The sequence below is a fragment of the Ailuropoda melanoleuca genome, chromosome 4, assembly GCF_002007445.2.
Source record: "Ailuropoda melanoleuca isolate Jingjing chromosome 4, ASM200744v2, whole genome shotgun sequence".
Lineage (NCBI taxonomy): Eukaryota > Metazoa > Chordata > Mammalia > Carnivora > Ursidae > Ailuropoda > Ailuropoda melanoleuca.
Genome location: NC_048221.1, coordinates 49,426,938 through 49,454,015, shown reverse-complemented (window position 1 = coordinate 49,454,015; position 27,078 = coordinate 49,426,938). Strand labels below are relative to the sequence as shown.

Sequence of the window (27,078 nt, the reverse complement as noted above, 5' to 3'; positions counted from 1 at the left end):
CCCCCAAGAGGTCTGGTCTTGACAGCACCCTGCCCACACAGAGTGGCTGGGGTCTCTGCACGTGCCAGGCAGGGTGAGGGCCGCCTGCCCGCTGGCTTCTCCCCTTGGCTTTAGCCAAGGAGAGAATGCAAACCCCAGCCCAAATGGAGAGACATTTACATACGTTTTATATAATATACAAAGAAACCAGCATCCCAGGCAACATGATTTCCACTCCCAACGCTCTCCCAGACTGATGGGTTTGTGGGGGAAACAACAAAAAGAAAAGTATTCTGCTGAGGTTTCAGCATTAAAAAAAAAAAAAAAATCTCCCCTCATTTGAGCAAACACCTGATTTCAATTTTGAAAAAGTGAAATTTTGTAACAGTCACACACAAAGAGAGAAGACTGTGCATATGATAGTTGTAGGAGAGGGTAGAAAAGAAGGGGATGCAAGAGGCTGGGGGAAAAAAAGAAGAAAACAAAATGGAAGGAAGGAGGGAGACTCACAGTATTATCTTGTCCAAAAGAAAAGAAGTAAGGTCCACTGCAGCACCAGGGATTACACCTGTCATATATTTGCTACCCCTACCATGGTTATAACTGAATACAAAATTAGATAAATAAAAACACGCCGGATATTACAGTAAACAAGTGAAAGAAATAAGCTGGCAACCGTATGGAATTTAAAAAGATTGTGTACCCCACCTGGGCAGGCTCCAGGGCTCCTCCAGGGGTGTACAACAGGCACAATGCACTGATGGGGAGAAGCCAGTCTGCTCGCGTCTCTCATCCAGAACAGTGTTAGGTGTGTGGGTGGCTTTATAACTCTCTCACCTGGGCCACTCAAATAAGCATCCCCCAAAGAAATGTGGGACATGCCCACACACAATCACAGTCCTGTCGGTGCTACTCCACAAACGTATCTTTCCACTCTTACCCTGCAGTCACAAGTGCGTGCTCCCTAATCACGGAGGTGGTCCTATTCACGGGATCGTCAACTCCTGATTAACTGGGAGTAGAAAAAATAAAATTCAAGAATTCCCAAAACATTTGGGATCCTTACTAATCAAATTTATTGCCAACAGCTGATGAGTTGTAATGCAATTGGCCCATCTCATTTCTCTTTTCTTTGCCTACTTCCTTTCTGGGTTACTGAGCTGTGAAACAGCTTGGGGAGGGGAGAGGGGTGGGAACAGCTGGGGGCTCAGACAATCTACTACGATCATCTGCTCCTGAATCATCAAAAGTTGACCAGGAGCTCTTCTTCAGAGAGCCAGGCACCCCTCAGCCAGAGCACATTCCAAGTTTTGCTATCCCTGCCTATTTCTCGGTGATTTTATGACGAAGGTAGGGAGTATTCTTGGTGGACACATCTCGGCCAGATACCTGCTTTTGGAATGGTTGTCACAGGGCGAACATTTCCATACCTACCTTTCTTCTTAAGTGCATAAAAACCCTAATACTACTCAGATGGCTTGGGGCTTTGAGATTGGCTCTTTTCACTTTTTTCCTTTGAAAAGGAAACTTTTTTTGGGGGGGGGGGAGGGTGTGTGTGTGTGTGTGTGTGTGTGTAAAAAGATGTCCCCACTGCACAAGTGACTACAGGCTACAGGCAAGGACGGGAGACAGAGGCTTCAACACGACTCATTGCACTTAGAACCGTTACTAACCGGAACACCATTTGCTTGTCAACAATGTACCCTTAACAGCAGGGAGAAACTTCTTTATAGTCTCTGCTTCAGACAAGATTTATATCTTTCTCCAAGGCCAGAGCCAGTCGCGACCACAAGTCTCGTTTCTTGTCGACCAGACCCAGTCCTCTGGCACCTTGTACCCTCTTCCCCAGCAAAATGCTCGGCCTAGGTTCCAGAGGCAGCTGGAAGGAAGCAGCTATGGGCTCATTCAGTTCTGTTTGCCCAAATCCAGAAGCCCTAGGAAAGTCCTGTCTGAGTCTTGACTCCTGACCCTTGCAGCGGCTGGAGTCGGTACTGGTGCACACCCCCACTCCCACGGTGTGGGTAGTGCTGTGAATTGGAAACCGCAGATACCCTGGAGGCCTGGTAGGCAGTGGACTGCCCAGCACTGGGCAGACTGATAGTCCGTAAGTCTGATGGCAATGACGACCTAGAGTTCTGAGGGAAGGAGGTGGAACTCAGAGTTCCTGTGCTGGACTGGGAGACCGAGTCTGAGGTCGGCGAGTCTGAGGGGCCCTGTGGGGTAGGGCTAGCAGCACTAGAAGGGCAGCTCCTCCTTGGAAGATTGCTGCCAGTGCTGTTTCCAGAATGTGGCTGGCTGCTATAATACCCTGGTGTCCCCGTAAATGGGGCCAACGAGTCTGTGGATACAGGGTGGGCGGGGCTGGAATAGGACGTAGAAGAGAGGGAAGATTCTGAAGAACCGTGAGAGGGGGGATTTCCAGGTCTCAGTGCAGTAGTTCGATAACTGTATCCTGGAGATTGGGTGGGATGTCCTCTAAAGGGGGAGGAACTCTGCTGAAGGAGGCTTTGTGATTCTGTCCGTGGACTATCACACTGCAGGAGCTAGAAAGAGTCGGGAGGAAAAGCATAAGGAGGTGAAAAAGTCCCTATTTAAGCCATTTAGGCTTGTGAATATTTAAAATACCCTACTTTGTCTTCTTCTCCATCTTCTTCTTCTTCTCCATCTTCTTCTTCTTCTTAACCATTTGTTCTTTTTAGGATACCAAAGACAGTAAAATGGCTGTCTCTGATCACTTTATTTATTTTTCTGGCATGATTTATTACCTGAAGGTGAGCAGACGATGACTTATTTCCACGGCTGCTGAAACTATATGCAAAGACGGCATCTCAACTGCAAAGGATGGCCAGGATCACCAAATATTTGGAACCCAGAATATACTCCTATGCCCAGAGATGAGCAATTTCTTGTCTCACCTGGTAGCTGTATCTGGAAGGGCTGTAAACGGCTGCTCCTTTAGAGAGTGCTGAGCTCAGTGTCTCTGGGCCTTCTCCATCCGTAGGGTCTGGAAGATAAAAGAAAACCAACTTGGCTTCCTAGAATAAGTGAGAAATAGCCATTGTTCATTCAAATCACCAAGAGTATCACCAACCCACGCTGCTTTCTTTCTGACAAATCAGGTGAGTGCACCATGTCAGAGGGGCAAAAGGAGTGGTTAATTATAGGTGATGTTTTAAATGCCTGATCTGATTCCTATCTCCTCCTTTCTCTTCATCCTTCATCAAAATGGATTTCCAGGCCTTTGCAGAGAAGAGTTACAGAAAGTTATCTCTTGGGAAAAAGGGAGAGAGAGGGAGAGGGAGAGAGGAAGGGAGAGAGAGAAAGAGGGGGACAGAGAGGTAGAGAGAGGGGAAGAGAGAGAGAAAAGGAGGAAGGGATAGAGAAAGAGAACACTTGGTGGATGCAAGATCTTAAGAATGCTGTAGCCCAGAAGAGTGGCAACAAGACTGAACTGGAACCTTCCCTCCAGTGCAGCCCAACTGCATAAGAAACTGACTCACCTCAGTCCAGCATTTGGTGAGCACTGTGTAGAGCCTGGCTCATGCGTCCCTAAACCTGGCTGGTAGCAGAAGACCATGGGCTCACCTGAGTCTTTCTCTGTGATGTTACTCTCCCACGTGGGAGAAGGCTCTCCTTTTTGGGCCACCCTTACACTGCTTCGGAGAACCTTGGGGATGCTCCCTCCTTCTCGGAGTCGTTCCACTGACGTGGGAACCATCCTATAAAGGGAACAGGATGCAAATTTATGCCACAGGACTTCAGAGTCAAGAGTCTGGAACAAATGAAGCTCTGACAAAGGCTGTACAATGCATTCCCTTACAACATCCTCCTAGACATTATTTTCTTCAGGACCAATTTAAAACAAGGCATTTTCTCTGCCTTAAACTATAGAAAAAAGGAATTTAAAGATGTCTGCATTTAACTGAAATGCTAAATTTTTCTCTTCTGTGAAGTCATGTGCCTGGCACATAGTAGTAATTTAATAAATGCTCTATAGATTAAGAAATATTACTCATTTGAGTCAGGTCTCTTCTTTCCTAGACTTCACTGCTTCAGTTCAAGATCCCCAAACAGCCTCACTCTTGATTTCTCTCATCTGATGCTCAACACTTGCTACTATTTATTATTTACTTACAATGTTATTTATCTACTTGTGGTCTCCCCTAAACCAGACAAGTCCTTTCAGAATATGTCTTATCTTTTCTGCTAGCTGTGTGCAACTGAGACTTCGGTTGTAATTTAAGTGGAACTGAGCTGAACTCCTGACTTACCTTTCATACGAAATGAAAAAATAGAAGAGGCAGTGTTAGTGCCCAGCAAATAAAACAGCTCATCTGTGTCCACAACTACATGGCGTCCAAAGTGTTGTTCTGCAGGTTTGGTGGCAACTCTTTGCTTCTGTAAAGCTGAGGGGGTGGGGGAGGGGTTGTGGCTGATACTATTAAATCAGCTGCACAGCATAGATGGCACTGTTGGCTTCCTTTCTCAGGTAAGTGTTCACATACATTTTAAGTAAAACTGGGAATGATTCTAGATGTATACCTCCCTTTTGAATTTAATTATTTCAGCATCAAACATAAACTTACCACCTACTGCTGATATTCTCTTGAGGTCTGCAGTGAGATGAAGTGCCTCTGGAATCTGATGGGCTTACCGCCTCCATATGGGACATAGAGGAATGAGATGGGGAGAATTTTTTGTGAGGGGAAGATGGGGTTCGGGTTGAGGATCCCTGCACACCATGGGCACCAGTGTCAGAAAGTGAGTTACTGCTGCCTTGCCCAGCTCCTGCAGACTTGATTTTGCTCTGTGCAGAGTCACCTCCCCCACCAGAATTCTCCTTGGCTTCTTGTTTCCGTTTGCGGTACTCCAGCAGGGATACCTGGGAGGGAAACAAGATAGAGAACTCTAGCTAGACATTGTCAGTGGATCACTAACAACAGGGAAAGAAGATGGGAACCCTCATAAACCACTAGCCTGCCATGCAAATAAAGCAGGCACCAACACTAGCAACCCTTCCTTCAGATGTGAGAGATCTGAGCACAGCTACATACTTAGTCAGAAATTGGTAAGAAGAAAATACCCTGGGAGATGACATTTTTGAAGAACAGTGTTCACCAGCAGACCTCAACCTTTTTTCTGCCTTCAGAAAACTGAGATCACAGTGACCCAGTAACAGAAGCATGCTATCAGTTGTTTGCTACACCTAGAAAAGGGAAAGGGGTGTTGGGAGCTGTGTAGTTTGAAAAAGCCTTCTAGGTGATCTAACAGCTCTTTCCCAATCCCTAAGAATCCCCAGAGTCAGTTGTTTTTTAAAAAAGAAAAAAAAGAGACAGACAAGAAAAAATCAAAAGAAAAAGCCAACACTTCAGGATTCTTCGATGTGTTCAATTTTTCAAGACGCATGCAGGGATTTATTACTGCTTCTGTCTTACACAGGGAAACCGGTGTAAAAAGAGAAAGAATGATTTGCAGTTCATATTGTAGCAAGCTAGTCTAGGAAATGTACACTGGGAAACTTTTCCCCAATTCTGCCTCATTCTCTCTTGATTGCCAAAAAACAGAGCCTTCCTCCCTGGCCCGCCCAGTACACCTCCTCTTTGCTGTTACAGCACACTGCCTACACTGGCTATCAACCTGTTACAGTGTCTTGATTTTCCTCCACTAAACTGTATGTTCTACGAGGGCAAAGACCAAAATTTTATGGCTTTTTATCTTTAAAATGCAGCACAGAACCTGACAGCAGACGCTCAACAATTCTCAAATAACAAATCATGATTTCACAATCACTGCTGTACATAATAATGAATCAGAAATCCAAAGACGTTTTAATTTTTGCTCCTGATGATCAATGCTGTTCACACAACAGTCTTTTAAACCCACTGCTATCTTATTCCAAATTATCTGCCAGTGTTTCTGCCTTCTACTCCCTTAGGGCTCTCATTTTTCTGTTCAAATGTAAAATATAACCAAAATGCAAAGTAGTACCATCTTGTGTATGCATTTTCCATACACAATCTTGGAAAAAGAATTAATAATAATAAATTCTGGCAATGTATTTCATTGAAATGCAAGTATCAAAAGTCACTAGGCTACATTTCAATGAGACTACTACAGATATTCTGCAATTGTGTAAGACAGTCACACAGAACATTTAACATCTCTAGCTCTGCACAATAAATGGGAGTTGCCGTGGCAACCCAAAATACTCCCATGATTTTTCAAATGCCCCCAGCTGAAATCCACTGCCATAAAAAGCACATGAACAGGCACTACTTACAAGTTAAGTCCCAACCTGTTAGCCAGCAATCTATGGCCTGGCCCTGTTCCACCATCTCTTTCCATACTCTCCCCATCTTTCACCAGATACTACATTCAACTGTTTTCAACCACACCGCATCCCTGCTGCCCACTCAATGGAGTGGCACACAGCTGAGTTCTGCTCCCTCTTCCGTAACATCCTTCCCCTTGTTTGTTGGCAGACGGCTTCCTACTTACCATATGAAATCAGCTAAATCAGTGAGTGACCTGTCATCTCGCTCTACCACCTCTCAAACTAGCTAGGAGCCTCTTGTTTGCTCTCAGTGTACCCTCCACACACATGACTAGGCCAGGTTGTGGCTTGGGTGTTCTTACTATATCTGAACAACTCCTTTGGAGCATCCACTGCCACTGTAATTAATTACTTATTAGTATAATTATCTGCTTACCTCACTCTCCCTTGCTGTAAGCTCCGTTAGGGCAGAACTTAGGAAGCAATATATAGCATAGTGGCAATAAGAGCATGAAATCTGGAATCAGACCTGGGCAGTGTCCTGGCTCTTCCATTTACTAGCTATGTAACCACAGGCAAGTCACTCAACTTGCCTTAGCTTCCTCATCTGCAAAATGGGAAATTACCCATCTTACAGGATTACGGTGAGGATATAATGCATAAGGAAAAGCTTAACACATGGGAAGTGCTAAATAATACAAGTAATTAGCATTATTCTTTTTCATTGTTCTATCCTTTGATTGCATAGCATGTATACAGCACATACATGGCAGGCATTTAAATTTGCTGAATATTTCTAACATTCATTAAATTGTATTAAAAACAGTCCTGTCTTAAAAAACAAAACAGAACAAAACAGCGGCGCCGGAGTTGCTCAATCGGTTAAGTGTCTGCCTTCGGCTCAGGTCATGATCCCAGGGTCCTGGGATTGAGCCCCATATCTGGCTCCCTCCTCAGTGGAGAATCTGCTTCTCCTTCTCCCTCTGTCCCTCCCTTTGCTCATGGTACCCCGCGCCCCTGGTCTCTCAAATAAATAAAATCTTTAAAACAAAACAGTCTTGTCTCTCACTGGACACGGCAGAGATCATGTCTTATATGTCTCTTTGTTTTCCTCACATGGAGAATGGTGCTGAATACATGGTGGTTAACTCAATAAATACCTACTGAATTGCTTAGTTAATATTCTTCAAAAGGGCCCATATAAGGCAGAACACTTACCTTTTTCCTCTGCGGTGGGTTCTGGGGGGCAGACGGGACTCCTTCACAAGCCCTTTCACCACCAGGTGATACGGATCCACGAGAGAGGTCTTTCATAAAACTATGTTCATATCTGCTGGGAAACCCTTCTGCAGGGGAACAATATCCCCCGTCCAAATGTAAAGGCTTCCTATCCCCTACTAGGGGAGACCCTCGATATAATCCATCTGCTCGAGGCATAGCGTTCAATGGGGAGTAGGCGTACATTAAGTTAAACTCTGTCCGAAATGCCTGGTCCGAGTTCCTTGCAAGGGTCTGATGTCCATCTCCACTCCTACTTGGAAAGCCAGTCTCAGAGGGGGGCCCGACAGAGGGATGAGGAGCCAGGTCAGAAGGACCTGAGTTGATCAGGGAAGGTCTGTCAGCACAGCTGTTAGTGTTGGAGTCAAGGTAGCCTACTTTTGTCAAGTCCAGGTCCTTCCGGTGACAAAGCTGAAAGAATAAAAATCAACAGAGACATGGAGGAGGAGGCAGGGGAAGGAAAAAGTCAAAGGGCAGAAAGGAAGGGAAGTGAGAGGGGCAGGGGTGAAAGGTAAGAGGGATGGGGTAAGAGGGATGGAAGTACAAGAAAGAAAGCCATTAACATCTGTAAAAGTCCCCTGGAGCAATAGTATATACAGGCCAGATTACTACAGAATGCCGGCCTTTCACAAATTGCTTTAAAGTTTTCTGGATGAGAAGCCTGGGAAAATCAGAATTAAACAATTGGCCAAATATGACTATTTTGCCCGCTTAGCCTTTCATCAGGTTTGCTGAGTCACCTTGTACTACATTAAGGGACTAGAAGTATAATCAGGGATTTACCTGAGCCCCATGTATGCTACAGAGGTGAGACTGGTGTCTTAAGATAACTGGCTTCTGGTGTTATTCATTTGTATTTAATACTGATGGAAGGTGGGAGGAGGGAAAAAGGGAAAGAAAGTAGTAAGTAGAAAGTCAAGTATTTAAGTTACTGGTTTAGTAAAGGAGAATGGTATTAGTTAAAGACATCAAACAACCAGTTCTTTACTCACTTTCACTATTAATTATGTGTGCTTCTCATAAAACTTTCTGGCCACTCAATTCTTTATCCTCTGATGTATGTACACATACCACAAGACCACTAATGCCCAACACTGCAGAGCATTCGAAATGCTGAATTGTATAAAAACTAAACCACATCTATACTTTGGTTATCATTACCTCCCAACACCAAGATTTTCCACCACTAGGTCAACTATTACTAACTCTCTAGAAAGAATGGTACCAAAAGTCCAAATGTCACACCACGATTTTCTTACAAGAATAAAAAACACCCAGAAAACCTCTAGTACACTAGAATACAACTTTTTTCAGTTTCACACTGATCTATAAAATTCTGATTCAGAATTTTATCCACTATCACTAAGTTTGGCACTAATTTTTTAACTGGAAAAGGGGTAGAGTTAATAGTTCATTTAATTTCTGAAAGGTTATGAGAGACTACAGCTTTCTCTTCAAGAGGAAAAAGGCTCCACGTGGATTCAGTGTTAATCATTACTACATGTGTCCAAATCTTTTAACAGTTAAGAAACTCTAGCACTAAGATCTGAATTTAACATCTTCAGAGCAGTAGGGTGCCTGAGAAAAACACTCAACGGGATATCCCAAGAGATACCACTTGTATGCAACCACATCTCCACTACTTCAGAAGGAAGGCCTGTGTCCCAGAAGCCATGGGCTGACTTAGTTTCCTTGTATACCCAGGAAGGAGCTATAAAGAAAACAGAAAGCAGAGAGGCAGGACTCTCCCTTTCTAAACAAGCTGTTCAATCTATCAACCAAAGCCCCAAACATCCAGTTAAACAGAGCTGTCAGATTAACCCTGAAACAAGACATAAATCACTGCCTAACTTTTCCAGTATAAACTGCTCCTTTATCAGCCCAAGATAATAAATATCAAAAGATAGCTCCTACCAACTTTTGATTTCAACTTTCCTTATTTAACGAACACACCTTATTTGTTACTTTCTTTACCAAGGCTCCCACCACATCTTCAGCTTGCTTTAAACTTGACTTCCAGATTCTATTCTTTAAAAGAACTCTTCAGCCACCCCCTCCCCCAAACAACAAACCCCACCACCACCACCACCACCACCACCACCACACACACACACACACACACACCCCTTCATTTTCCTCCATCTACATTGAAAGTTCTGAGTGATCCAGTCACACATGGGAAGATTCATTCAACTTACAGCGACTGACTGGTTGCTCTTCAGCCTACTGCCCCATTCATTCAGACCCCCCAGCCCTCCCACACACTCATGCACACTCACTCTCAGCCTCCAAGTGTGATTGAGATGGTGTGATAACTACCTCGGGTGACAGGGACTCGGGCCTATTCGCAGGGGAACTCTCAGGGGAGGATATGTTCTAGAGGAGGGAAAAGCATCTTGTTATTCATCTATCCGAAGTCAAGAAGCAAAACAAAACAAACAAAAAAATAAAGTAAAAGCAAGCATAGATGGTTAGCCACAACTTTTTGTGGTGGGGGCAGGGGGAGGGAAAGAATGCACAGGGGAAATGTTTAACTGCAGAATTCATCTCAATGGACGGAACAACTGGTTAAAAATGCTTCCTGGTGTCCTTGAAAGCATTCAGGGATAAACTGTTTATAATGTTTCATGCTATAAGTAAACATCTTAAGCAGATAACAGAAAAAAGTTTAGATTGGTGAAACTGTACACTATAATTTCATTTGAAATTCTGTTCTACATCTGATGACAGTTGAGCAGCCTATAGTATTTATTACTGATGGGCACCCTACCACTTATTCCTCCATCGGGGAATCTTTTTCTCTTATCCCACACCTCCTTCTGAAAGTCATATTTCTTCATTCTCCTGTGTGGTTCAGGCTTGTCACCACTGTCCAGGGAAAGTGCTGAGCATGCTGGGGCTGAGAGGGCTAAGGAGATGGCCAGCTCCTCCTGAATAAGAGTTATAGGAGACAGAATACAATCTAGCTCATAGGCTAGATGGCTTATGGCATAATCTACCTGGATCTGAACACCCCTACCTACCAATGTTCTCTGATATTAAAATCCCTTGTACTTTTGGGAACAGAGTGGGGGGAGGAAAGCAGAGGGGAACATTTCAAGTCTCTGCATCTTAAACAGGATTCCCCTTAGAGCTTTCACCTGAGGCAGCACTCCCATAGCAATTATACAGGAACTGGACAGTGAACTCTGATGGAAGATCTGAAGGGTAATAAGTGGACAGAAAGATGGTGGTAGTTATGACATAGATTCGAAGTACTAGGGGGAAGGGAAGGAGAGGGCTCCTAATGTTGGGAGCAGACCCATTCCACGGGAGGTGTAATGAGGCTATTAATTTTATTTGGTGGGCTGGGTAGTGTGTAGACACTGGGCCAGGAAGAGAAGGGAAGGCTTATTCTGGTGGAAAGGAAGGGTTAATTAAGTGTGCCCTCCCGAAGTTGCTTTTTACTCCTTTTCCTTGATGCTTCCTCCTCCCTTACAATCTTGAACTACATGTTCTCCTCAATTCCTTCCCTTAGCACTGGAGACATTTTTCACTGGGAGGACCTTTTTCCTTTAAAAAAGATTCTTCCCCAACCAAACTGATCTTTACCTTTTCAGTATTTCTCTGTGTCATAGTCTTGGATGGAAATAAGGCTTCCTATACCAGAATATAGGAAAGAGCATGGCAGTTAAAATGGTGATAAAGATGGTCAGGATGGTGAAGCTTGTTTTATTGACAAGAAAGGTTAAATTTCCTTAGTTAAATCACGAGACTGAAACAGTGAAAATAGGCATTAGACTTTTTGAACGGATGAGCTATTTAATATATTTTCTTTTATTACCAGTATTCTAACATTATGTTTACACTATGGATCACTAAACTGATCTTTGATTTGTAAAATAAATAAATAAAAACACCTTATCCTCGCACAGTGTTTCAGTTATCCAAAATACTACATGGTATTAGGAAATGCACCGAACGCTCAATTTAACTGTCCTGGAAGGTGATGTACCTTCTAATTTCTGCAATTTCACCTTCTTAATTATAATAAAATCTGCAACGATAAAGTATGAAATCCTATGCTTACAATTTGCTGTGCTCCAGGGTGAATATTCTATGAAATTTTACTATTAAACCCTACCTGCTAACTGAAAAATCAAGGTAATTAGACCAAGTTAGTAAGGCCGAATCAGGTGCTTTACTGTATAGCTAACAAGAATGCCACAGTGAATTTGGTAAAGAGTAACTTCTCTATAAATCAAATGTAACCAGGAAGGTTCCCCCTTGCTTCCGTGCCATCCCCTTGCCAAAGAGGTTTGCTCCCAAAGTAATTAATACAGTTTAGTTCAGGTATAGAACATAGCTATTTCCTGCTTTCAAGGTTGCTAGCTACCTCCTTCTGAGTTAGCCATTCAGAAATCTGGGTATTTTTAATCCCTATGCTCTCATAAGGGCTGAATAGGTAGGAAGGCATTGGTTAAAGCATTCACCTTTATGAAAGAACACATCTGGAGAAGTTACAAGCTAGGGGCAGAGTTAAGTGTTTAGTGATCAGAGCAATTTTTTTTTAAGAAGGAAGAAAGAGACTGTTTAATGAATTTCAAATCAAAGCAACACGCAATAGATTCATTTTTTTTTATACATAAGGATTCTATTCAGTAAACCTGCTGTCATCCACACATGAACACAAGAATGTGATTCAGAATTAACTGTTCCAACAGCTAAGATATACATTTCTAACTTAATCCATAGAGTGAAATGTAGTAAATGTCTCTTACAAATACATGTTGTTAGCCTCTACTTTTCATTTCTAACACATTGTAAGAAGGGAAAGTAACCTGGAGTAGGAAAAAAACCCTCATTTGCCACAAACCATACCCCAAAGCTTTCTAAATCTCTGTTCACTGAGGCCACAACAAGAATACAAAACAACAGGGAACGATAATTCACTCATTTAAAGGCCTAGAAAGAAAGACAATCAATCTGTATAATCTGAGCTCTCAGGCTGGTATCATTAGTGGTTACTAAGCAGCTAGAGACCTATTTTAACCAAGGTACGCAGTAAACACAAAGATGGAGATGTAGCATGCTTACTACAGTTACGGAGACTGATGGATTGCATGCAAAAACAGATCAATGTCATCCATGGCAGAACTATTCCTTTTTGGGGAAGTATGGGGACTTTTAGGAAGATGAGAGGCTACCAGGTAACAGGTCACACCGACGCTGAGGTTTCCAATTCTCTTGCTGAGACTGGTAGGAACATGGTCAAGAAATATTTGGAATGATATTATAGTTGAAATGAGGAGGGGCAAATGATAATTTTCATATTCAGCACTCCCAATAAGCAAACCCAAATCACCTCAAACTGCAGAGGAGTATTGCAGCGACTAGCAGTAGTAAGAGACGTGATTGGTGAGAACATGAGGCTGTATCCATTTCGACACTCCTCTTCTGGGTGAGATGGGCCAGGTGTGGTCAGTGGGGGGCTCTTTGAGCCTGGATTGGGAGGGGGTGGTGTGACTGGAGAAAGAGGCCGCAGTAACTTGGTGACATTCTGCTCCATCAGATAGCGAGACTTCCATTTCTTTAATGGGCTCAACAAGTCTGTGAAATACAAAGCTTGGATGAGAGGTTGAAACCACAGCTTAAAGAGAGGCTCTACAGTAAAGCCATTAATCTCTAGCCCACAATGGCTCTTAATTCCTCTTCTGCCTCATCCCACTGGTATCTCCCACAATCAAACCCAAAGCCCAAAGAACTCTTTAATTCCCACACTTAAGTAATTCTCAAAATTCTCTATTGCCCAGAGAATCACCAGATGAACCTGACACTTCTCATGACTGATCTCTGGAATGAATCTAATCTCTTCCAGGGGGAAATATAATTTTTAAAAAATTTTTTACATTGAGTTCTAAAAATCTCAGTTCCGTGTCACTTTATTAAAATCACCCTCTACTTAAATGCCAGGTCACCAGCTCAAGTTTCTAAAATGTTAACTCCATACTTCTTTTATCTTCTTTTATGTATTTTTACCATTTTTTGGCAGTTCTTTCTATAATGTTGTGCTTTAGTAGGAAAGAGTTACACATGATTACCTGACCTATATATCTGGCCCCTAGTTTTAGAGTACTTCAAAGTAGGAAATGGTTTTTACAAAAATTTCTCCCAACCATTTTCAAAAATGAGGCTGGTACTCCTTTTCTGATTGGAATAGCCTACACTTCTTATAGTTCTTGGGTCCACTTATAAAGGAAATTACAACCCTATATATTTTAATGACCGCTTGGGTCAAAGCACCTATCTAACTTTCTCAGAGGAAAAACCTACTTTTATTCATTTACAGTTAAAAGATATTTATTTACTTAATACTTACTATACGGAAACCACTGAATTAGGTATGTGAGGGGAGAAGGTCACCATATATTCTATTTAAAGGGATTTACAATTTGTGAGGATGAGAAAACATACGTAAAACGTGTTTAATATAAGTTAAAGAATCTCAACAGAGGTGATCATGCTGCTATGTGTTCGTAAAAAAATACTTATGCTTTGCAACTCTTGATCTTGGGGTCCTGAGTTCAAGCCCCACACTGGCTGTAGAGATTAATACTTAAAAATAAAATCTTAAAAAAATAATTATACTTTTAAGTGCTTATTATATACCAGGCGCTATTCTATGTACTTTATGCGAATTATCAGATTTAATACGAACAACTGTATAAATCCATTTTAAAGATGAGGAATTTGATTTAGTTTTATTTACATTCTATTTTTTTTAAAGATTTTATTTGAGAGAGAGAGAGACAAAGATAGTGACAGCGATAGTGACAGCACAAGCAGGGAGGAGAGGAAGAAGCAGGCTCCCTGCTGAGCAGGGAGCCCAACTCGGGGTTGGATCCCAAGACCCCAGGATCATGACCTGAGCTGCAGGTAGGCAGACGCTTAACCGACTGAGCCACGCAGGTGCCCCTCATTTATGTTCTTAAACATTATGTTAAAATATATCCCCAAGGCTTAGTGGAAGGAGTAGCATTTATCCCAGGCCTTCAAGGACAAGTTTTGGGACAGAAGGCATGATAAGAGTTATGCTTCAGGATGATTACTCTGGCAGTAATAGTTAGGATGACAGTGGGAGACTGTTTGGAGTTAATAAAGTAGTTAACAGAGTTATGAGGCACTGAACTAGGCTAACAGATGTGCAAATGGAGAGAAGAATAAATGCAAAAAATACTGGACAGGCTTTTTTTTCTTTCTGATATGTGAGAATTTTTTATTTTCCTAGATTGGAAGTATATTCATATTTTTCTTGTTTTTCAGAAACTAAGCTTTCTTTCTTTTCTCCTTTGAAAGGTGGATAGGTATAAAAAACATGTGATTCATGACACGTTTAGAACACTTTTTAATGTACTTTGAGAGTAAATCTTAAAAAAAAACAACAATATACTGCTATACTGCCAGATCCAACACTAAATACTAAAGGAAATTAGGTAAGTAATGAAACTCACTCTAGAGAAGTTAGAAAGTACAGGTGAACCCTACCACTTCCAAATCAACTTATAGGTCATTCACATAAAACATATTTATTGAGTTCTTATTATGGTATCATATTCAACAAAATAGACCTGATGTCTGTCCTGACGGAAGGTGATGGGCCAGTGGTCATTTGTCTTTTTTCTAACAATAACACTGTATTTACAATTTTTTTTCAAGTCTTATATAATTTTTCATCTTTACTCAAAAATTCACAAAATTATATAAACAAACATCCACATAAGCAAACACAAAACTTGAAACCATACCTACAAATTAATGCACTGCTAATATCCTGGTGCATTTTCATCTAGACCTTTATTTTGACATGGCCTTATTGACTCTTGTCTAAATAACACATTTCAATAACCTACCATTTTCACTCAGAAACACATAGTAACAAGCATCTGCCACCACCCACATGGGTAAGCATCTGCTTCCGGCTCAGGCCATGATCCCAGGGTCCTGGGAATGAGTCGCACACTGGGCTCCTTGCTCAGCGGAGAGCCCGCAGCTCCCTCTGCTTATGTTCTCTCTCTCTGACAAATAAAATCTTAAAAAAAAAAATACTGGCCTATTCTCACTTTATCTCCATATTTACTTTAACTCAAAACATATGTCAGTAGAAGGTAGTAATTATCTGCCCTTTTCCCATGTTAAACAGTTATGCTCTTCCAAAATCTTTTATAATTACAGAATTATAATTCTCCATTGATTTGAAATATGACATTTATCCTATTATATTCTTACACAAACCGGGTTTAGTTTTGTACACCTGCTGTCTAAACACCATCAATATTGACATCCGTTTTAATAAAACCTTTTGGGTAATTCCACTTATTCTCCTCTAGCTGCCCAAAATATTTTGGCTATTCTAGCATACTTGTTCCTGTCAGTGAACTGTTGAAATCATTCACCATGCTGACAATACTCTCCTCTCCCCAAAGTCAGAATTTTGATTGGTATTGTATTAAATTCATGAGTAATCGAGGAAGAATTCTCACTCAGCACCATGGCACAATCTTTCAGCTACTCATGCCTTTGTTTATCCCTTTTCATATAGCTCTGTCACATTTCTTTCACTCACTCATTCATTCATTCACTTATTTATGAGAGAGTGAGAGCGAGCGAGTGAGAGCAGGGGAGGGGCACAGGGACAAGCAGACTCCCTGCTGAACAGGGAGCCAGACTTGGGGCTCCATCCCAAGACCCTGAGATCATGTCCTAAGCCAAAGTCAGATGCTTAACTGACTGACTGAGCCACTCAGGCACCCTAATTTGTCACATTTCTAATTAGGGTTACTTTCCCACATTCTCTAGTTTTTGTTACCACTGTGTATTACATGTATTTCTCCCTTTGTGTTACTCTCTGCATGGGTTTTTTTTTTTTTTTAAAGATTTATTTATTTGAGAGAGCACACACGATTGAGAGTGGGGGAAGGGGAGAGGAAGACGCGGAGAGGAGAGAATCCTCAAGCAGACTCCCTGCTGAGCGCAGAGCCCAAATGAGGGCTTGATTCCAGGACCCTGAGATCATGACTTGAGCTGAAATCAAGAGTCAGCTGCCTAACCAACTGAGCCACCCAGGTGCCCCTCTACATGTTGTTTTTAACATCTAAGGAAATGTTTATATATTTTTGTATCCAGCTACCAGTTTTTAGTTAAATCACTTGGCTTTTCTAGGTAGAGAAAGCATATTATTGGTACACAATGATAACACACACATCCTCTTCACCTGTATTTTTTTTTTGTTTTTTTTTAAAGATTTTATTTATTTATTTGAGAGAAAGAGAGACAGCCAGCGAGAGAGGGAACACAAGCAGGGGGAGTGGGAGAGGAAGAAGCAGGCTCCCAGTGGAGGAGCCTGATGTGGGGCTCGATCCCAGGACTCTGGGATCACGCCCTGAGCCAAAGGCAGACGCTTAATGACTGAGCCACCCAGGCGCCCCTACCTGTACTTTTATCTCATAGATTTTTTTTTTTTTTGGTAATCACATTGGCTAATAATTCTAGACACTGTTAAATAATTTAAGAGTGGGATAATATGACAACCCATCTTGACAATTTATTATTTTTTAACTGAAATATAATTTAGTATACAGAATTAATTTAGTTTTGGTGTACTTTATAATACACTTTAAGGTTTAATGTAAATAGTTTTCACCATTAAGCATAACTGGCAACTATTTTTCAGACAGATTTAAAAAAAGATCATAGGTGGGGCTCAGTCGGTTAAGTGTCTGACTTTTGGTTTCCTCTAAGGTCATGAGCTCGAGCCCTGCACAGGGCTTCACACTCAACACAGAGTCGGCCTGAGGTTCTCTCTCCCTCTCCCTCTGCTCCTCCTCCTGCTTGTGCTCTCTACTCTCTAAATAAAATCTTAAAAATAAAAAGTCATAGGTATCTTATTTTACTAGATTTATCATTAAATTCATATTTACTACTATTACTACCCTCCTCCATTTGGCCTGCTAATAAATTTTATATGAATAATTTTACAAATACTAAACCATCCTTGTATTTGTAGTAGAAATTTCATTTGGTCATAATATACTTGTCTTTTGCTAGATATGCATATAGTATGCTATGTGCATCCAAAAGCATGTGAACATAGCAAATAAATTTTACCATTCCTTTATGCTCGAAATCCTTTTTATTCTCTATATTTTTGCAGTTATGATTAATTCTGCAACTAGTACTTTATACAAAACCTCTTAGTCTACATTTATTTCTGTAGAACAGATACCTAACAGAACAACGACGAGGTTAAGCAGTCATCTCGGACCCCAATGTGGGGGCTGGAACTCCTGACTCTGAGATCAAGAGTCACATGCTCTACTGACTGAGCCAGCCAGGCAACCCGGAGCATTAGCCTTTTTAATGCACTATGTTAAACCTTACCAAACTGCTAGTAGTAGGGATATTGATGTCATTTTTATTGCAAATCCTTCCTCTCAATAGACTTTTCCTCTACTAACTCAGAGATAATATAGACACAGAAACTTTATTCAAGATTGACTTTTACAAAAAAATATTTGAATGTGCCTAGAACTTGCTTTGGCAAGGATCTAATTCTTTTCAATCCCCAGAGCAAGTAAAAATTCCAGAATAATTTCAGCAAATATTTCATTTACTTAAGACCTGTTTCTGGCTATTCTACCCCCCCCCCACTCCCCACACTCTCTCTCAGGCACCAGTACTGTTCTAATTTAATTACTAGCTTCCAGCTTCATATTAGAAACTAGTTTTATTTTGTTTTGTTTTTGAGAGAGAGAAAGCGAGTGAGTGGGAATCCTTTTATGTTTAGATAAACTTCATTTAATCAAATTCCAAAATGAACTAGTTCAATGGGAACTATATGAAGCTGCCGGGGGTGTGGGGTGGTGGTGATATTATAGTTAAAATTTCAATTAAGGAATATAGACTTTATCTTCATTTCCTCAACACTTTAAACGTATTTCTCAGCAATGGTTTACTCCACATGTCCCACTATGGTTATTCCTAGGCGACTTCTTAGTTTTGTTAAGCTCGGTAATGAAAAAATTTTCATTTTCTTAGTACATAAATGCTATTAATTTTTTGCTATGTACCTTCTATCCAGCGGTTTTACTGAACTCTTATTAAATCAAAGTTTTTCAGGTGATTAGACTTCCCTAGGTACATATCTACACCATTTATAAACAATGAACATTAAGCCCTCTCCTTCCTGAAGAGTTAATTTTATTTTTTATTTCTATACAACTTCAGATTTTAAGAACTTAGAATCTTTAATGTACCCTAGTATCTAATTTCTGTAAATATTTCATAAATGCTCGACAAGAAAGAGTATTTTGTGTAGAATAATGTTAGTAATAATTCCTATTATGGGTTCGATAACACACTAAGCACTTTACATACATTATTTAACTTATTAATCTCATATAAGTTCTATAAAAGAGATACATGTAAGTTCTATAAAAGAGATACAGAGGAGGATCAGAGTTGCTTAGTAACTTGCCCAACCTCATGTACTTAGTAATGGGTAGAGCTGGTCTTCAAATTCAGGTCCATTGGATTCTTTCTACTGTATCAATCCATTTCCCTTTCTTTCCCCACCCCCAGAGGTGGGGGGGGAGGGGGGGAGAGAGAGAGAGAATGAGAGAATCTTAAGCAGGCTCCACGTCCAGCACAGAACCTGATGTGGGCTTGGGCCCACAACCCTGAGATCATGACCTGAGCCAAAATTAAGAGTCTGGTGCTTAACCAACTAAGCCACCCAGGCACCACCATTTCCCTTTCTTGATTAATTACCTCTTTGGTCTTTCTGAAAAAACATAACTAGCAAATAAAAATCCCTCAGGATCTACACTAACTTGCAGCAATATACTAAGTTGTTCATTTGACTACTGCTTAGTTTAATTAAGTATTTTCCTTCTGGTTATGTTGCTCCTTAAGGGCAAGGTGTATCCTTTGAATGTTTCACACTGCTAAAGAGGGCAAAAATTCAATAAAGGTTGGTGACTAATAGTCCTAATTCCATTCCAACTGGGGCATGTAGTAACAAAGACACTTTGCCTATGAGTCTTTGCTAGTCAGGACATGAACTGCTATACAACCTCCCTTTCCCAGCCTCAAATACAGAAACACAAATGCAAATGTGCATATGTATGTATACTTGATAGAAGATTTCATTTACGTGATACTCTCACTATACCGTAAAAGCTTCCAATAAACTGATAATATTGGTGGAAATCTGGTATCAGCATTTCTTTTTATTTATCTAGTTTGAGTATATCTCCCTAATCTTTCATGTAGAAAAGGAGTAAAATACTTTAAGAATAAAGATAAAGATAAGATAAATAGTATCATTTATCTTCCAGATATTCTACACTGGGATTTTATTATCCTGGGGTTATACATGTGAAAATTCATAAGGTATAATCCAAATTAGAGATAGAAGAATTAACTAAGTTAATAATTTGAAAAAAATGTATTTTTAGTAGCTTACTTTTTTCCACATACTATATAGAATTTTAACATAAAGCAGATATTACTAGTAAAAATCTACTTAAGTTCATATTTACTCAGCAAGTCAATGAACAGAAACAGTGAAGTAGTTTTTATGAAAATCTGAAATATTACATCATGTTAGCTGTGATCTTACATGACCTTTAGCAGCTAATTTATTTTATTTTTGTTACATATTATTCACAAAATTGATTTACAGATAAACTTATGGAAATCACAGAGAACTTTTCAATTAAGCTGAAATTGGCAGGAGAAACTTTGGTAAAAAGACTGGTGCCAAAATAAGTTAGCATCACAAGTTCATGCACCAGTGCTCTAAACTGCAATTTAATTAAAATTACCCTGTAAGAATTACTGTGAAAACCAATGGACCAGATGGTTTTTTAGGACCTTCTCATTTAAAAACTCACAAGGGACTTTATACTGGATTCAAAGCCATGTCCCCTAAAAAATTTTACACTAATTGTGCAAGCCCTTTTTTTTTTTTTTTTAAAGATTTTATTTATTTATTTGACAGAGATAGAGACAGCTAGCGAGAGAGGGAACACAAGCAGGGGGAGTGGGAGAGGAAGAAGCAGGCTCATAGTAGAGGAGCCTGATGTGGGGGCTCGATCCCGTAACGTCGGGATCACGCCCTGAGCCGAAGGCAGACGCTTAACCGCTGTGCCACCCAGGCGCCCCTGTGCAAGCCCTTTTGAAAACAATAACATCTTAAGGATTTCTCATTTACTTCATTCACCATCTGCCCCTTCAACCAAGCCCCACCCAGCTCAATCATATGTAATCTTTATTGTTTCCCCAACAGTGCCCCATCTTTCTTGCTTATTTTTCCTCTTATAAACATGGATACAGATTTCCTAAACTTACTACTTTAAATGTATCTAACCTTTTTATAACCATTTCTGCTGTTATCTGTACACTGTCTAGTTCCTTCTTTGTCGGCGTGGGAAAACTGTTCCCTGACTTGAGATCTCTCTCTTCCTCTGTAAAGACAGATGTAAAGTAACTATTTAGATAACAATGTTCTTTTTTTTTTTGTATCAGACTGTTCAAGTACTCAAACTGAATTTTTTTAGATGGACCTGAAATAATCATTGCTTATGTATTCAGGAAGGTTTGAGATACATACCTGCATTATCTTTGCAGATACTAGAAGAGTTACTATTCTCATTACTTTGGTATAGGTGCTGAGTTCTAGTCTCTTGGGGTACAGATGATGTTTGAGTCATCCCTTCTTCCAAGGCTTGCTTTATCCAGCGCTACAATGGGAAAAGAACCAGGGAATTATCAATACTCATTTAAAACTACTTAGTAAAGCTATTTTAAATACATTAACCAGATCATTACATATCAACTGGTAAGAGGTGCACTCCAACACACTCATTGAGTTCCACAGTCATGTATTTTTTGTCTTGCGTTTCAGCATATTAGAATATTGCCCCATCAATTCCTTCTACAGGGCAAAATTGAGAAAATCTGGATTATATATAATGAGATCCCATCACAAAACCAAAACCAGTAAAAAATGTGTACTATTCAACTTTTCATATTTTCATATTGCTTAGAATGGGGTAACTGGGAAGAGATTAAGAAATCTTAGCTTTCATTTGAGAGAGAGACTTTGATCATATAGGATAAAATTAGTACGTAAAATAAGTGCCTCAAAGGAAGATAAAAGATCTCTTAAGAATTGTCTGCCCTGTGCTGAGGACGTCTGAAGAGACAGTAGAAAAGATTCACAGAAGACTCTGGATGAGAATAAACAGCTCTTCAGTACAGGTACAAAATACTTCCAAAAGGTCTACTCTCAGATGGAATAACCTGTGAGTTTTTTCTCCCTACTAACTACTTTGGTTAAATTAGGCAAGAATAATGCAAATCACCAGAATAAATGAACTTCTGTAGAAATCAAAAAGGGGAAAAAGTCAAAAAGAGCTCTCTAATCAGTCACATTTTTTTGTAATCTAAATGATGAGATATAAATTTAGGTCAGAAAGTGAGCCTGCAAAGATTAGGATAATAAGATTATTTATCCTGGGGAAGAGAGAAAATTTCTTACCTGTAATTGTGTTCTCTTAAGATACACAGTTGTAGGTTGCTCACCACTCTGTGGCTCTCCTGCCCTGACATAAGACAGATCGAATTTTGATAAACATCAATTTCTGAATCAGACCCTCCCCCAAATAGGAAGAGCAAAGGTGATTATAATTTTACACCTTTAGAGAACAAGTATTACAGGTAAGTAAATATTCTCTTCACCAAAGACAGCAAATAGAAATACCCTCTTAGAAACTCAGGAAATAATCATTTCTTAGGAAATAATGTGAAGAAAATTTCACCAAGAAAAATTTTAGATCATGTAAATAAATGGCTTTGTGGTCTACCAAATGAAAGCAAAAATAAAACCATAAACACGAGGCAATAAGAGTAAGCATATAAAAAAGAGATCTCAACAATCAGTTGAATCATATCAACATTTTATGATATGACCAGGTCTCTGAAAAGCCAAAATAAGACCAAGAATGAACTTGCTTATACACAGAATACTGATGTCAAGATGAACTGTCAGAACCACAACACCTTACAACTTAGGAGAGACCGTGGAGGTCACTTTGTCCAAAGCACTCATGTACAGATGGGGACAATTAGGCCCAGGAGGACAAAATGAGTGAAAAATCCTTGGTTATAGATACCTTTAATACAAGTTTTTCTTTTCAGAGCAGATGACAGGACTCACTTGGGGTCACTGTGCTTTCCTCCAAGAGAAGATTTCTTAAATTTCCAGTGTCAAGTAGACGCACCCATAAAAGAATTTACATTCTGGATCTGATGACTACAAAAAGGGAAAATAAAACCAGGACAGGGGTATTCTAAGGAGTAAGATGCTGCTACGGTTAGCTATAAGATCAAACACAGCAAATATGATCAAACCCATTCCTCCTGGCCCTTCTGTATGTCTATATAATATTTTAGAGCTGATGAAAAAAAAAAAAAAAGAACTGGAACACTTGTTTGTAGCTAGCAAGTTCTGTAATAACAAATTAGATACCCTCAGCACCTCAGTTCTAGCTGCAGTTATTAGGTCAAAAGGATACTTCCTCCTTCTCCAAAACTCTTATACAGAGTTAGAAGCTCAGAGATAGGTGAGAGAAATGTTTTGATGAGTCTCATTACTAGGGGGAAGGAGCAAGAAGTTAATTTGGGTTTTGGAGTCCAAAGATCTGGACTGAAACTTGGCTGTGCCTCTCACTAGCTGCTTAACTCTAGGCAATCCATCTGAGCCAAAGTTTCTGGATTTATAAATCAAGGCCAATAACCCAACTTCACAGAGTTGTCACGAAGGCTAAGTGAGAATGCACATGAAGAAAGCTTGTAGCTTATCACTAGGCGCACATGTTTAGTGAGGACCTGTTCAACTGAGTATGGAGATACACGGATTATATAACCCCCCCCATACACAATAAAATACCAATGCAAAGCGAAGTGCTTTATTTTCAGTAAGGATGGTTTTCTAAGAAATCTGGAAGACCAACCCCCCCCCCAGCCCACATGTATTATACCTACAAAGTAAAAGTTTAGAGAATATTTAGAGAGAACAAGGAAGGACAATAGTGAAAGGCTTACTGGTCACTCATAAAATCAACATTTCCGTTCTAAAATAAGTGAAGAATCAATATAAGATATGCCATAATGTGCTTTTTAAGAACCATGATTGAATATAATTTAGAAACTCCAGGGACATCAAAAATGTTCTGTCAAACACTCTAAGAATCTGGATGCAAATATACAACATGCCACTTTACATGGTTTTTAAATGATGAGGCTTTTACATCCTTTAATCAGATAAGAAACAGTATGCCTATCAGCAATACACACTGTTCTAATTCCATGGAGTGTTTTTTCTCATCTAACATATTCTTCTCTGAGAAATTTTCAGAAAATTATTACAATTTTGTTGAATAATGCAGATCTTCTCAGGTCCTACACTAGGACCTAAGTGTCCTTTCTAACCAATCTAAAAATAACTCTTTTCCATCCCTACCTAGATTAAAGCAGAGTTCAATTTCTAGATAAAAGACCCAATTTCATTAATTTTGTGCTATAAAAAGTGAAATTTTAATTTTGTAATATAATCTGGAAGTTAACAGCAGATATTAAAGCTGTGACTTAACCTAATGCAAATCTAAACTTAAAAAAATTTAAAAGACCCAATTTAAGTAAGATAATTCTGCTAGATAACTCAGCATACATATCCTGAACTCTTCCTGAAGACTAATACGACATATAGAGATAAAAGTGCTTGAGCAGAGCCTGCAGAAAACAAGACCAAGGATGGTCAGACACATTTGGAGAATAAAACATGGACATGAGTTAAATGGGATTTTTATCTGTTGTCAGTGGAGATACAAAGATGAGCTACAGAGACAAATCCTAAACCATACGAGGTAAAAAGAGTTCTACGAAATGGACTGTCATCAGATTTGAAATCAAATTCCTACATGTTTTTGGTTGGAAAATCAAGACAGGAATACAAAGATTATAACCCAGCATCAGAATGATTAAGGTGGCATTTCAAAAGGCTAGCCCATACTGCCTACAACTCAGACTTCGTTATTAATCTGTACTAAATAACTGTCTACCCTTCTCAAAGGACCAATAGGAGATCCTACTGTCTGGCTTGATAAGATGCTCCAATGGTTAACATCCTTAGAAGTCTAGCATTATGTCCAACCGAAGACAGAACAAAAGAAAAAAAGCTTCTCTCATATATATATATATATATATATATATATAAATAAAATTAAGTCATCACCTGACTTGCTCCTCCAAACTAAAGGCCATTATCTGCACCTTCTCTAAGTGTTCAATAGCACTCTAAAAATGTAGTTGAGATTTTGAGCTGTTAATCTTCATGAGGGAATGAATGAGCTAAATGTAATAGGAAGATTAGTTTTGCATGCCATACCAGAGTTAACACAACTCTAAATTATTACAGAATAAGGTTAATCATAACGCTCATCAAATGCAAACAATTTTTTTCCCTTCTCAGATGATCTCTGAGATCCAAGGTAAATGACTTGGTGTAAAAATTTATCCCCAGAGACCCAACCCTCCTTTATCGCTTAGGCAAATTTCTAGTCTTATTTTTTTCTTAAGAAAGATGTCATTGTTTTTATTCTTGACACCTGGAAGTTATTCATGTGACTGTGTTATCTATAAAGCCTCTCTTTTGGCAAAGATATCATGGTCAAATTTCTCCTTAGGGGTTATTCTACTTGGGAATTTCCCCCAAATAAACCATTAAGTGACTCAAATACTTAGGTAAGATGTGCAATTAGGAAGACTTTCTTCAGTGTATGCTACCCATTCAGTGGTAGTGCCCTTCCTTTGTGCACAGAACCCTGTTGCCCTCCTCCCCTCCATATCCCACACCACTTTATCTTATCTTTCATACCCCCCACCCCCAAGAAATACTTTCTGCTCTTTGGGGAAAGAGAAAAGCTTTAAGTTTGGAGGAGTCAGGGAAGACCTGCCTGGAGTTGGAGACTTCATCACATCAAATAATCTACATGCAGCATCCTCATGTACGTGATGCCAGTGGAGGAGGGCAATGGCAGACACTGAGGAAGGCAGCCTGAATCCAGATCTGAGGATAAGAGAAAAGGGTGTTCCAGGGAACAGACTCTACCTCAAAGGAAGACCAAATGAAAGGGTGTCCTAAACTTCTAGAAACACAAAAATGACATTATAGGTCTGAGGGAAGTGATCTATTCCCAAGAGACACCTTTGAAAAATATGCAGGGTTTCTGGGAATTCAGAAAGAGCATTCCAAAAACAACCATCAAACACTACTGCCACTAGATCCAAAAACAATATGTAACTAGACAGACAGTGGGAGAGGGGGATAGAGAAAGAACAAGAGAGAGAGGGAGAAAATTTATAGTAGGTTCTGTATTTACTAGGGAATAAACAGTCCAACTTGTTATTTGACCATGGAACAGAAAATATGCCAATTATAACAGGACCTTTCCTCTACTCTCACTCAAATGATAATGTAATTAAATTAATTTAAATCACAATTCAATCATTTTTACTTATGTAATATTGCTCTAAAGTACCTGGGGCCCAATCTCACACGGTAATCACAAATGGACATATTAACCAATACCACAAGAGCACACGCAAAACATCCCTCCCTACCCAGTCATCAACTGCTGTGTGCTCTCAACTCCGTACTTCACGGGCTCTCGGAAAAGACAACAGTGAATCCTCACAGATTGAGCACCAAAAATGCAGTATGCATCTCACTTTAGTCCTACTGACTCTAGATGCATCACTATTCATGGCTGAAGAACTAACTCATTATTGACTCACATGGGAAGAGAATGGCTGTCTAGAAAATAAGTTAGATATGTCATAATTACAGGCATCCTAGGTTAAAAAAAAACCCACATAAACACAGACATACCTTTTTACAGGAGCTGAAGGTGCCATCAGGCAGAAGGGGTCTTCGACGTCTCTCAGGGATAAAGGGTGAGCCAAAGCGAATGTAGTGTTTGGGGGTGGTGCAAATTAATGGGGAATGGATAAGACCGGGTAACATGTTCAGGGTTGTTGCCAGTACAGTTGGGTCCGTGGTGATACGTAAAGGGCACTCAACAGGGCATTCTTGCTTCTCTGCTTTGTCATTCAACCATTCTGTAACTAGATACTAAGGTAGAAAAGAGATCATTAGTTGGTGCTGCAGATGTAAAAGCCAGAGGCAGCAGTGTAGCTCACAAAGACAAACCTCAGCTAGAAACTAGGACAGAAGAAGATATAGCAGCTGCAGAGAGTATGAACTGGGCATTCAGAATGCAAGGATATCTTCCTCACCCTCTCCATGATTATTAAGGGAGGAATAATTCCAGTTATCAGCAATTTAAGCTCTGCCTAAAAGTTAAGAGGACAAAAGAAAGGTAGTAGGATGGTTTCAACTTGCTAACTCAAAGCTTTTTTATCTACAGCTTTTCAATCTAATAATA

The 27,078-nt window shown here is 39.9% G+C and overlaps 1 protein-coding gene across 20 annotated transcripts in view; it reads right to left on the bottom strand.

Annotated features, from left to right (window-relative positions):
- Positions 1-1,090: 1,090 nt before the first annotated feature.
- Positions 1,091-27,078, bottom strand: part of SETD5 (SET domain containing 5) — a 78,887-nt gene continuing 52,899 nt past the window's right edge. For 15 of the 20 annotated variants that reach the window (XM_034658703.1, XM_034658702.1, XM_019792804.2 and 12 more), the window contains 9 exons: positions 26,523-26,765; positions 21,183-21,312; positions 12,876-13,120; positions 9,851-9,907; positions 7,472-7,942; positions 4,566-4,861; positions 3,565-3,698; positions 2,895-2,983; positions 1,091-2,522 (listed from right to left, as the gene is read on the bottom strand). In XM_034658703.1, coding sequence (XP_034514594.1) covers positions 1,914-2,522; positions 2,895-2,983; positions 3,565-3,698; positions 4,566-4,861; positions 7,472-7,942; positions 9,851-9,907; positions 12,876-13,120; positions 21,183-21,312; positions 26,523-26,765 — 2,274 coding nt within the window. In that variant the 3' untranslated portion in view covers positions 1,091-1,913. Of the gene's footprint in view, positions 2,812-2,894; positions 2,984-3,564; positions 3,699-4,565; positions 4,862-7,471; positions 7,943-9,850; positions 9,908-12,875; positions 13,121-21,182; positions 21,313-26,522; positions 26,766-27,078 lie in introns of all 20 variants that reach the window. The other 5 variants (XM_011216685.3, XM_002929989.4, XM_019792809.2 and 2 more) reach the window with 2 other exon arrangements.